The sequence below is a fragment of the Trachypithecus francoisi genome, unplaced genomic scaffold, assembly GCF_009764315.1.
Source record: "Trachypithecus francoisi isolate TF-2019V2 unplaced genomic scaffold, Tfra_2.0 Lachesis_group18, whole genome shotgun sequence".
In the NCBI taxonomy this organism is placed as follows: Eukaryota; Metazoa; Chordata; class Mammalia; order Primates; family Cercopithecidae; genus Trachypithecus; species Trachypithecus francoisi.
Genome location: NW_022681463.1, coordinates 65,840,734 through 65,853,977, shown reverse-complemented (window position 1 = coordinate 65,853,977; position 13,244 = coordinate 65,840,734). Strand labels below are relative to the sequence as shown.

Sequence of the window (13,244 nt, the reverse complement as noted above, 5' to 3'; positions counted from 1 at the left end):
ATGACATTATGTATTTGACGAAAGTCATAGAACTGCACAACAGAGTAAGCCCTGACATAAACTGTTGACTCTATTTGACAATGTATCAATTATAACAAATATACCAAAATGCAATATGTTAATAATTGGGGAAACTGGGGACAGGGAAGAGGGGGTTTATGGGAACTCCATGCTTTCTACTCAATTTTTCTGGAAACCTAGCACTGCTCTTAAAACAGTCTATTAATAATAAAAAGAACATGGCAATAAGAGCACGAAGCATGGAAATTTAGTCAAGAATATACACAAGATCTCTATTTTAAAACTTTAAAATTTTATTAAAACAATCTATCAAAGGAGATGATTTTAATAATTGGAAAGACATTCCATAGTCTTGGATGGGAAAACTTGTTGTTAAAATTTTCCAGATTAATCAATAGATTAAATGCCATGATAATCCCATTTTAGTTGGATTTTTTTGAGGCGCTTAATAAACTTACTTTAAAATTGATTTGGAGAATCAATAAAAGCTTTTGAAAGCTAAATCAACTTTTAAAAAGTAAAGAGGGGAACTTGTCTATTATATAATAAGACATTTTTTGTCCAGGCACGGTGGCTCATGCCTGTAATCCCAGCACTTTGGGAGGCCGAGGCGGGTGGATCACCTGAGGTCAGGTGTTCAAGACCAGCCTGGCGAACATGGCGAAACCCCGTCTCTACTAAAAATACAAAAAATTAGCCGGGCATGGTGGCGGGCACCTGTAATCCCAGCTATTTGGGAAGCTGAGGCAGGAGAATTGCTTGAACCCAGGAGGCGGAGGTTGCAGTGAGCCAAGATCATGCCACTGAATTCCAGGCTGGGTGACAGAGCAAGATTCCATCTCCAAAAAAATAAAAAAAGGACATATTTTAAAGCCATAGTTATGAAAACAATTTGGTAAAGAGAAATTGACGATGGAACGGAGTAGAGAACTCAGAGCATCCCCGTGTGCATACTGGGATCTAACAAACAAGAGAAGGGACACTACACATCAGTGGGAAAGAACAATATTAATAGAAATACATGAAAATTAAGGATTTCTCTTCAACAAAAGACATCATGAAGAGAGTAAATACATGATGGCCAAAAGGGGAGAAAATATTTGCAATATCTGTAATTGGCAAGGGATATATACTCTATATGGACTACAAATCAAGAAGAAAACAACAACCACAATATAGAAAAATGGATAAACAGTATAAATAGGTAATTTCAGAAGAGGAAACACAGAAAAGTAACAAGCATATTATGAGATGCTCAAAATCATTGGTAACCCGCCAAATCCAAATTAACAGAATCAGATACGACTTTGCATCTATTAAAGTTGAAAAATAAAAGTGATGGGAAATACTTGGCAGAGATGCTGGGCTTTAGCGGGGTGTAGAAGGATGTAGATGTTCCAGAGCGTGGTGTGGAGCTACGTAGTAAAATTAAATATATGAATAGTGTATAACCTCCAAATTCTCTTCCTGGGTAAACATCCTAGGGAAATTCCCGCACAGTCCACAAGAGCTGTCCAAGCCTCTGCACTGGCGAGGAGTTAAAGGCAACCTGGATGTTCATCACTGGGAGAGCAGATAAAGAAAATGTGGCAGTTGCACACTATCGAGTATCGCCCAGAAGCTGGAAGCCAGGATCAGATGCATGCATAGCACCACACGGCTACATCTTAAAAAACGTTGCATTTACTGAAAAACATTAGGGAACATAACAAAATACATAACATAAAAGCAGGTATGTAAATGTAAAATGCATGCACATAAAACAACAATGTATCTTTTTCAAAGCATATTCGCAAGAGGAAACAAAATGACAAGCAAGAGAGGGGTGCTTGCATGGAACTATGTGGCATGAACTGAGGAGGAGGATTAACTCAACCCTCTGCACCTGAGACAGCAACAACTTATGTTAACATAATAACAAAGTAAATTATTAAACAACTTACTTTCTCCAAAGTTAGATTAAAAACTAGCTCTGAATTCAAGTCTAGAGACCTTTGTTAAAGTTTCCAACCTATTTCTTGCAGGACATTTAAAAACATACTTCCGGCTGGATGCGGTGGCTCACGCTTGTAATCCCAGCACTTTGGGAGACGGAAGTAGGCAGATCATTTGAGGCCAGGAGTTCGAGACCAGCCTAGCCAACATGGCAAAACCCCATCTCTACTAAAAATACAATATTAGCCAGGCATGGTGGCAGCCCCTTGTAATCCCAGTTACTCAAGAGGTGGAGGCAGGAGAATTGCTGGAACCGGGGAGGCAGAGGTTGCAGTGAGCTGAGGTTGTGCCACTGCACTGTAGCCTCAGAGACAGAGCAAAACTCCGTCTCAAAAAAAATAAAATTAATTTTAAAAAAACATATTTCTGGATACAACAGCATAGATTCATAGTCCAGCCAGTTACATGACGATTCCCAAGCTGCTTCTTATGTGAGCATGAAAGGACCTCGATGGCAGTTTCTTAAGTAAGATGAGATGAGAGATGGGGACATAGTCCAAAGAAGCTGATGCTTTCAGCCTTTCCTGCTTATCAGGTGCCATGCTAAGGCTGTTTGCTGTCATCTTCACAGTGAGAGGGAGGTATTATACACCCACTTTGTGGAAGAGGCAACTAAAGCTCAGAGCAATTCAGTGACTTGCCCAAGGTCTGCAGTTATTTTGAAACCAGCCCTCTGTGCTCTCTCCGGCACACCATTCTGAAAGCTATCAAAAAGTAGAGAAGCCCAGGTTCATTTTGAGTCTAGGCACTGCATAGCTATGAAGAACTTGAGGGCCGTGTTGCAGCTATCAGCCAGGACAGCAGGAAGCCCAGCAGCAGCGCTTTGCCTTTGCCTTCCTGGAAGGACAGGTGGAGGCTCACCTCCACCATTTCCCATGAAGGACTTGCTAATTTCATCTGGCTCTGCAGCACCATGTGCTGGGCTACCTTGTGTTGCCCTCTGGTTTGCTCTAGCTGTTCCCTGAGACTTCTTTTAGCAGTGCCCATGTCTTCAGTGGGTGTGCTCTCTCTTCATGGCAAAATCCTCAAGGTCAGGGCTACAAATGGGACTCCCTCTGTACAACCCCAGACAGGCAGCCCATATAAACACAAAGGAGATGCCTACCTATTAATTATGTCCTAACTGAATTGAAATGCAATGCTTCTATCCATCACATTAGTTTGGTAGACCTTTGGATTTGAAAGTGATTTGTTTATAAGAATCGGCTAGTGAAAAATGTTAAACCATAATTGTTAAAAGTGCTGGGCCTCATAGCAGTCTGCCTACAGGTGATTCACCACAGCATTCCTGGTAAATGCGGGCAAAGTGAACACACATTATGAGCGAAAGAGTCTGGGCTGGCCATCGAAAGACTTAGAATCCTACAGCCAAGAGGAATTTTAGGAGACCCCATCCCTTGGCTCCTGACAGCACCAAGACTGTGATGAAGGGCATATGCCTTAGCGTCAAGGTGGCCCTAGGTTCAAACCCCAACTTGACCTGGTGGGACCTTAGGCAAGATCTTAAGCTCTTCAGACTTAGTTTCTTCATCTGCAAAATACGAATGATAATACATTCCTCATAGGATTGCTGTGAGGATTCATTGCAATTGTGAATGGACACGGTCTAATAGAGTGGCTGGAACACAGTAAGTGCTCAATAATGCTCCCTATGTATGTTGTTAAAATTACAAATAAATGTCTCCAAGAATGGAGCCTCACTTAGCAGTATAATGAACATCCATCCCAGCAAGATAGAAATAAACATGATAATCTCTGCTTAAATGGTCAGGGGCACAGTGACTTACCCAGGTTCAAGGCCGAGTACACGGAAGAAAAATCATTTCCAGTTCATCTTTCATTCATTCACACTTTAAAATGTTTAGCCTATATAGAAAATATATCCTGTATGTTAAATTTCCCTAGCATTTTTCCTGAAGGATGTTTCTTAAAAGCAAGTTAGAATGGTATATTCATAGAGTTAGAAAGAAATGTCTGTAGAAGTTACACAAACAAAATTTTTTTCAATCTTGGAAATCTTTTTATAAGCTTCTCTCCACTGCTACCACTGGCAAATAGTGAATCAGCTGTTTCCCCCACAATTCCTGCTACAGGTAGCTCACAGTGTGACAAGGCAGTCCTCACAAGTTACTGCGGCTCCATCACCATCAACATCTAAAATATGCAGGCAGTGAGCAAGACTCTAAGTCCCGTAGGAGCTGAGTCCAGGTAACTGGTTCACTGCCATATGCCCAGAACCTAGAAGCACAGTGATTTGTGACCAAGCAGGTGATCAAGAGATATTTGTTGGATGGATGGATAGGTGGATGGATGGATGGATGGATGGATGGATGGATGGATGGATACATGCATGGACAGATGGATGGATGGATAGTTGGATGGACAGATGGATTGATGGATGAATGGATGAATGGATGGATGGACAGATGGATGAATGACATGCCCTCTCTGGGTGCTATAGAATAAGTTAAACCTGTTTATTCTCCTTTCATACTATGGCTTAGAGTCCAAGGCACTGAATCTAAAGATTTGGGGATATTTTATGTGATGCAGTTACAGAATTGTAACTATCCTAAGACATGTAAACAATCCCAGGTTTGGGTGTCAGTAATAAAATTCCTTAAAGTGAATTACCCACTGATTACAGGGGTATGGGTAATTGTCAAGTGAAAACAGTCCATTGATTTTCAAATATTAACACTTACAGATGCCTGAGACATAATTATTAAGAATTGCATTTAGTTCTTCTTTAATCTGTAACCACATATAAGCTACCATCTATTTGAACTTAATACAAGGCCTAAGTCCTTAACAGAAATGTATGTAATTCTGAACTGATCACAAGGACAGACTTTTGACAGAAGCTGCTCATATTTTTCAAAAATATCTGTCTACTCATTGACAATATGGTCTCTTTCTCAAATTAGTTATTGGACTTACTAACTGTTGTATCTGAGAAGAACCAGATTATTAATAGCTCAAGTTATATATATAAATTAGTGCATTCACTTTTATTAATAATAAATGAGGCAAGTCACCCTGCTCCGAACTGACTGTGCCATATCTTGAGTTGTTTTCTCTTTTGCAGAATTTCTTTTCATTTGCTGAATTAAGTAGTGCCCAATGACTGATTTATTGTTTTCTTCACAAGAGGAGGGGGGAAACATTAGGTACCTGGTACCCAGCAAAAGCCCAATAAGCAAAGTTATCAGTGGAATTCCTCAATGTGACAAAGGGCTGGATGAGGGGTTCCTTGCTGGTACAACCAGGTCACAAGCCTAAGAAGGCTTGACGGGTGTGGCTGGCTCCCCCCCATGGCCCTGCTCTGTTTCTGATCTGAGCTTTGCTGCCCTGGGCTGGGCTGCTTCTCCTGGCTCTCTGCAGGACCTCCAGGCTCCAGGAATTTGGACCGAGTGGTAGAGACATCGCCGGCAGAGACGGCAATCGCCAGCTTCCTCTCTGCGCTGTCTTGTGATTCAAAGCAGATTCTGCTCCACTTTTTTAAAAGGGGAGCACATGAATGCTGGAGACCCACAAGGACAGAATTGAGCAAGGAAAGGTGCAACAGTGATACAAAAGCCCGTGAGTAAGTGGCCATTCGAGGTGAGCCATGACAGGGATTTGTTCATGGGGAGCCCAGGGGCATCAAGGTCTGATTGCTGAGAGTGTTCTTGTGGGAGGTGGGAAGTTATAAGAGCTGCAATAACCCTGGGGCTTAAAAGTTTTGCAAATGATCCTGGGCTGGGACACAAACACACACACACACCACACACACACACACACACACACAGAAAGAGAGAGACACAGAGAGACAGAGAGACAGAGATACCAAGACCTGTGTACCAAGGTCATCCAAGCACTGCATTTGTACTTGGCTGCAGAGAGGAAGGGTTGGAAAAAAGAGGATGTTTTCTATCTTGGACCTTTACCTAAAATAGGCACCATCACGCTCAGTGGCCTTGCTTGCAAACTTCTACAGCAGGGTGAGCTGGAGAAGTGAGTGTGAATGTGAGCAGCAGGGTAAGCTGCTCACTGGTGAGTCCAGGAAGTGACTCTGGACCTCTTCTTACATCAGTCTGGTATGATACCACAGTTAGATAACTTAGCAAAAATTGCTGCTGGCTGGATGTGTGGCATGATCATCGAAAACATTTTTTTGCTTTGCCTTTTTCTTCTTGCATTATTTTCTAGCTAATGATCTCTCTTCCTTGGAAGAGTACATTTCTGTGGTAGGAACTCTCTTTGTGAAAATATTCTTTTTTAGAGACAAATTGGCATCACAAGAATTCTGATATTCGAGGTACAATTAGTTCATGTATCAACATTTTAATGTACATTGGTATTCTCAAAATTGTATACACCACTCATAGAAGAGCAGGATTTGAGTCACAGCCCTGTTTCTTTCCCCATATAAATGAGTCACTGAGCCTCAAAGATTCGATCATCCTCTTTATAGATGAAATAAAATAACAGATACTAGTGACATTGTTGGGATGATTAACTGCAAATGTACAAAGTCCTTTTTAACATAGTAGATAATTATTTATTATTATTCCTGATAGACATGGCACAGCTATAAGCTGGCTAAATACCAAGAACAATGAGTAGGATTACCTCTTACATTTCTTTTCCCAACACAATGCTTTGCTTCTGATCTGACCAGGGCTTTGCCAAAGTCACACATCCAGTAAGTGGACGAAGCAGATCTTCAGACCCACAGTTTGGCTTCCAAAGGACCACAGTGAGTATTTCTAATGCTGAAACAAGAGGGTGCAGCTCTGCAGCCCAGGCGGGTGGGCCTCAGGGTGGGTAACCAAGACAGCTCAATGCATGTCTCCCTCAGCCGCCCCCAGCCCCTATAAAGAGAGCTGGGGGTCCCAGTCCTCTGTGGGATACAGTCCTCTTTCATCACCAGTTTCCAGCCTACCTTGCATCTCTTCCCTCTGAATTGCAGAAACCCTCCCAGCCTCCATGCCACCTTTCCTGGTCACCCTCTTCCTCCTTCACTCTTGCTTCCTCCAAGCAAATGGCCACCTCCGTGAAGGAATGACATTGCTGAAGACTGAATTTGCACTTCGCCTCTACCAGAGCGTGGCTGCGTGTAAAAACGAGACGAACTTCGTCATCTCTCCTGCTGGTGTGTCCCTCCCCTTGGAGATCCTGCAGTTTGGAGCAGAAGGGAACACTGGCCAGCAGCTGGCAGATGCCCTGGGGTACACTGTCCATGGTAAGAGGCCTGCCCACATGCACACTCACTCACCCTCCTGCTCACACTCACTCTCTCCAGCTCACCCTCCTGCTCATACTCACACTCTCCAGCTCACCCTCCTGCTCACACTCACATTCTCTCCAGCTCACCCTCCTGCTCACATTCACTCTCCCCAGCTCACGCTCCTGCTCACACTATCTCCAGCTCACCCTGCTGCTCACACTCACACTCACTCTCTCCAGCTCACCCTCCTGCTCACACTCACACATTCTCCAGCTCATCCTCCTGCTCACACTCACACATTCTCCAGCTCACCCTCCTGCTCACACTCACACTCACTCTCTCCAGCTCACCCTCCTGCTCACACTCACCCATTCTCCAGCTCACCCTCCTGCTCACACTCACACATTCTCCAGCTCACCCTGCTGCTCACACACTCACACATTCTCTAGCTCACCCTGCTGCTCACACTCACTCTCTCCAGCTCACCCTCCTGCTCATACTCACACTCTCCAGCTCACCCTCCTGCTCACACTCACACTCTCCAGCTCACCCTCCTGCTCACACTCACATTCTCTCCAGCTCACCCTCCTGCTCACATTCACTCTCCCCAGCTCACGCTCCTGCTCACACTATCTCCAGCTCACCCTGCTGCTCACACTCACACTCACTCTCTCCAGCTCACCCTCCTGCTCACACTCACACATTCTCCAGCTCACCCTCCTGCTCACACTCACACTCACTCTCTCCAGCTCACCCTCCTGCTCACACTCACACATTCTCCAGCTCACCCTCCTGCTCACACTCACACATTCTCCAGCTCACCCTCCTGCTCACACCCACACATTCTCCAGCTCACCCTCCTGCTCACACTCACACATTCTCCAGCTCACCCTGCTGCTCACACTCACTCTCTCCAGCTCACCCTCCTGCTCATACTCACACTCACTCTCTCCAGCTCACTCAGCTACTCAGGCTATCTGGGAGACAGGGAGCTCAGCTCCCTATGGCGTGCAAGTGGGGAATAGTGATCACTGGACAGGTCTGTGACAGAAGGCATTCAGACTTTGGAATGGTGGTGACCCTTGAATTTTAAGGTTTCCTTTTAACCTAACAGGTTTCATGGCAATGTTTCAGTTTCATTTGACATGCCCTAGCATCACGCTTTCCCAGGTGCCAGGCAGCGCTGGAGGCACTTACAAACATTAATTGAATTAATTGTCACAACAGCTCTGTTGAGGATAATTTTATTATCATCCCAATTTTAGAGATGAGCAAATAGGCACGGAGAGTTGAAGCAACTTGCTCAAGGTCACAGAGTCAATAAGTGGCAGAGTTGGGACTCAAGCCCAGGCTGCCTGGCTTCAGAGCCCATGCTTTTGACCAACCTGCTTTTATAAATCTGTGACTTCTAGCCAGTGCCAGATCTGCCAGCTTATTTCTATGGATTATGTATTTTAGAGCAGCTCTGCCGGCAGCAGCATGAGTCTTTCGAATGCCAGGTCAGCTTCACCTCTGCCTGCGCTCAGTGCCTCAGCTCAATGCTTGACCTCAGAACCAATCTACCAGCTCCAGCTAAAACAGACACTCACGCACATACTTTTTTCTTCCTAGACTAGGATCTAGGAATTCAGCAAAGACAGAAAAAATAAAAAATAAAAAAGAGGCTATGAGCTCTGTGGCCTCACATTCATTCCAAGTGGAATGAAGCTGTCCTAGGTAGGGTCGTCCCAGCCCACCCATTCCTCACCCTGCGGGTGGGCAGGGTAGTAAAGCCCCACCACCTATACCTGGGTGACACTGAGCACCTTTATTAATCTGTCTGGGCCTCTGCTCTCTCATCTATAAAATGGGGATAATAATAGCCCTCGATTCACAGGACTGTCAAAAGCGTTTAGTGTGATCAGGAGTGTTGAGTGTTTAGCACAATGTCTATAAACACAGTTAACCTCCAGCATTTTTCACCCTGTCATTGCATATTCTGGTGGGCCTAAAAATGTTCTTCCTGTGTGCAAATATGCATGGACAAACTAAGCTAGGGCAGAGAAAAGATTTCACACAAAAATTCACTTCAAGCCAACGTACTCTGCTGTTGTATTATTTCTGACTAAAAGAATGTGGGTCCCCTGGCCCAGAGAGGGTGGAAAGATGGAGAGGAGAGCTCTGTGACCATTCCTCAGGTCACATCACACTATGGACCAGGGAAGTGTTTCAGTTCTTCTCTGCAGACAGTCAGTATTCCTAGGAATGTGATCTTAGAAATACATGTGACCTTCCTCAATAGAGTAAAATCTGATTATAAGTATGTTTTTATCCATTTTTTTTCTTACTACACTCAAATACAAGCACTTAAGTTAGGCTGATTCATGAGATAAAGATTCTGAGTCAATCTTTTGCAATTGTGGATTCTCAGAAGCAGCTTTGGTAGTGAACATATTGTGGACAAGTGATGTCTGCCTACTAACGTCCTCTGCAGCCTCGTGGCTGGGGGCCCTGGCCAGGGTAGACTCTGGATTCCTGTGTCTCCAGAGAACATTAGCCAGGAAACTCGGGGGTCTGCTGCTGCCTCCTGGCTTGGCTTCTGCAACATGAAGGGCGTCAGAGGGGACAGACCCCAACTGAGTGAGAGTTTCAGCCCAGTGAAAACCAGCTGGAGCCAGGTAGTGGAGGAAAAGATACCCAGCATTTTGTCTCACAGGGAGGGTTTGTAGATAACTGCAGGGCTGTGCCTAAAAGGGAGTAGAAGCAGCCTAAGCAAAGGGGCTTCACTTCTGGAAACACTCAGCTTGCATGTGCCAGGAATGTGAAGCTTGGGGTATGCAACTGTGTCTGGACTCACCAGCAGGCAAGAGCCCTCGTTCCAGCCTAAGGGATGCCTGGGAGAGGACGGAAGCTGCAGCTTGTGAATAATAACATGAAAACAAAATCCACTATTGATCATGGAGAGAAGGAAGCAATCTCCTGTATAAACAGTAAATAAATAGAAGTCCAGCTGCCATCCATGAAGGTGGAAGCTATCGACTCTCTCAAATGCTTATTATTTCCTCGACATTCTTGCAGCCTCTCACTGACATTAAAAACACAAGCTGTCGGCCGGGCGCGGTGGCTCAAGCCTGTAATCCCAGCACTTTGGGAGGCCGAGACGGGTGGATCATGAGGTCAGGAGATCGAGACCATCCTGGTGTACACGGTGAAACCCCGTCTCTACTAAAAAATACAAAAAACTAGCCGGGCGAGATGGCGGGCGCCTGTAGTCCCAGCTACTCGGGAGGCTGAGGCAGGAGAATGGCGTAAACCCGGGAGGCGGAACTTGCAGTGAGCCGAGATCGCGCCACTGCACTCCAGCCTGGGCGACAGAGCTAGACTCCGTCTCAAAAAAAAAAAAAAAAAAAAAAAAAAAAAAAAAAAACACAAGCTGTCTGCTGGGTCTTAGGGAAAGGGGGGATGGGAGGAGTTCTTACCTTTCCTCTGTATTTCTCAAATTGAAAGCATAGTTCTACACAAGGCTGAATCCAAATGTTACTCAGGCTCATGACACGTAGTTGTGGGAATGGATTTAAAGCCCTGAACAAGACATATTGACAGTACAACATCCTGGCCACCTCCCATCATTGTCACTGTGACATTGCACATAAATCTCCTGATGTTGTGTTTGAAACCCCATCACCCTGCATGGTGGACCTGCTGTTTTCCCAGCCCTAGAAAATCTACTCCAGCACACATCAACCTTCCTAAGGCAGGAAATTAAGGAAGAATAACCTCTATTCATCTACAGGATGTTGGTAGTGTTTTTCTATTTGACTTCATTGCAGCCTGATTTATTTCAGATTCTAGCATGGTTTCTTCCCAACTTTTAATTGGTGGATCCAGGCTGATTCCTGAGCACATTAGCTATGACTTTTTCAAACTGGCTTTGTGTGGTAGATGAACTTTATGAGCAAGAGTGGAGTTGCTGGGGTTCCATCTCAATGCAATGTGCGCTGGAGGTTGTGCTAACTCCTTACTCACACTCACCATTGTCAACTTATCCCAACTTATTTTTCACAGACCAAAGGGTGAAAGATTTCTTGCATGCTGTTTATGCCACAATACCCACCTCCAGCCAAGGCGCCGAGATGGAGCTGGCCTGCAGCCTTTTTGTGCAAGTGGGAACACCGCTGTCCCCCTGCTTTGTGGAGCAGGTCTCCTGGTGGGCCAATAGCAGCCTGGAACCAGCCGACCTCGGTGAGCCCAACAGCACCGCCATCCAGACTAGTGAAGGGGCTTCCAGACAGACTGCAGGTAAAAGAAAACTGTCCATTTCAATAAGGTTAAGTCAGAGGGCTGCAGAGAAAGAGTCTCACTCATCACTTGTCAGAGGCCATGGTGCTCAGGCCATCTTCAATTACAGCAGAAGTTTGTCCACTTAGGAGATCCTACCCTTGAATGACAAGGGGACACTGAGTCCCTTTCTGCCGCTTTTCCTGCTCTGACCCTCCCCCACACAAATATACACATGGGCACACATACACACACACGTGAGCCACAAGAACAAAGAAGTGTGCTCTTCAGAGCCTCCCAACTTGGAGGACCCCACAGGCTTTGTCCCATGCAACTGTTCGCCCACTGAGCTCTGCTCTCATCTATAATAAACTACCTGTGACAGCAAAATGCAACAGGAGTCAAAAAAAGGGTTTCCTGGGAATTTAGATTAAGGAAATAATTTAAGAAAAAGTTACACACAATAAGATGTTTAGCTCAGCGTTATTGAATAAAGAGACTTACAAACAGCCTCGCTGCCCTGCAATGAGGGGTAAATCAGTGTAGCACAGCACCTGCATGTTATGCAGTTGTAATTATTACAAAAGATAATTAAAATAATGAACGCTTACCGAGTGTTTAGTTTATTTAGTTAGCACTGCTCCAAGTTGATTATCTCAGTTCACCCTCACAATAATCCTAAGGGGTAGGCGCTATTACTCTCCCCATTCTATAATTGGAGAAACTGAGGCACAGAAAGCTCAGCCTCCTGCCCAAGGTCCACAGGCCAGAATTCTAACCCACGTAGTCTGGCTCCAGCATCCTTGATCATTTCAAAAGTTTCACAGCAATGTGGAGAACATTCAAGACCCAGTGTTGATTAAATAGCAGAACAGGATTGGGAGGCCAAGGCAGGCAGATCACGAGGTCAGGAGTTCGAGACCAGCCTGGCCAACATGGTGAAACTCCATGTCTACTAAAAATACAAAAAATCAGCCGGGCATGGTGTCATGTTCCTGTAATCCCAGCTACTCGGGGAGGCTGAGGCAGGAGAATCACTTGAACCTGGGAGGCAGAGGTGGCAGCGAGGCAAGACTGCATCACTGCACTCCAGCTTGGGCAACAGAGCGCGAGTTTGCCTCAAAAAAAAAAAAAAAAAAGGAGAATAGGAAGGAAGTGATATGTATACTATGACTGAATGGAAAGCGGTGAGTGTGTGGACAAGGATGGCAGAATTAAATGCAAAAATTAACATCATTTGTGATAAAGTTCTCTCTCTCGCTCTCATATTTTACCATGTCTTTTCAATTTACTTAAATATGTTTAATTCCCTGCTCAGATCCTTGTGCTACCAGGGCATAAGGCCAGAGAAGCAGCTCCCAATGCAGGCTGATTGTCCTCTAAGAAAAAGGGGCAGTTGGCTCAGTTGCTCAGAGCACAGAGTCCAGAGTCAGGCTGCTTGGATTCAAATTCAAGCTTTCCATGGAGCTGCTGGGGTTCTATTTCAATGCAATCCACATTGCATTGGCTAACTGGGTGGATAGTGGCTTCACCCCTCATAAGTATGTGACCTTGCCCAACTTCTCTGAGCCTCAGTTCCCTCACCTGTGAAATAGGGAATAACAATAGAACTGTTAGGAGGAGTCAGTGAGGATTTGCTAAAGCACTTAGAACAGAGCCTAGCACAAAGTGTGTGCTTATTAAACAAATAAACAGCTGGGACAAAAACTATCCCCTTAGGGGTGGTCTGCCTTCTCCTCTTTCTGGCACTGCATGAAAT

At 44.9% G+C, this 13,244-nt stretch overlaps 2 protein-coding genes and 1 long non-coding RNA gene across 3 annotated transcripts in view; 1 reads left to right on the top strand and 2 right to left on the bottom strand.

Moving 5' to 3' along the window:
• Positions 1-11,298, bottom strand: part of LOC117063757 — a 27,016-nt gene extending 15,718 nt beyond the window's left edge. The window contains exon 1 of the long non-coding RNA XR_004429056.1: positions 10,687-11,298. This is a non-coding gene — a long non-coding RNA (uncharacterized LOC117063757). The remainder of the gene's footprint in view (positions 1-10,686) is intronic.
• The window catches only part of SERPINE3 (serpin family E member 3), a 23,921-nt gene continuing 17,653 nt past the window's right edge, over positions 6,977-13,244 (top strand). Inside the window, 2 exon segments of the mRNA XM_033177657.1 lie at positions 6,977-7,243; positions 11,273-11,506. Coding sequence (XP_033033548.1) covers positions 6,988-7,243; positions 11,273-11,506 — 490 coding nt within the window. The 5' untranslated portion in view covers positions 6,977-6,987.
• The window catches only part of INTS6 (integrator complex subunit 6), a 110,646-nt gene continuing 108,765 nt past the window's right edge, over positions 11,364-13,244 (bottom strand). The window contains exon 21 of the transcript XR_004429054.1: positions 11,364-11,500. The gene's annotated coding sequence lies outside the window, so the exon portion shown is untranslated. The remainder of the gene's footprint in view (positions 11,501-13,244) is intronic.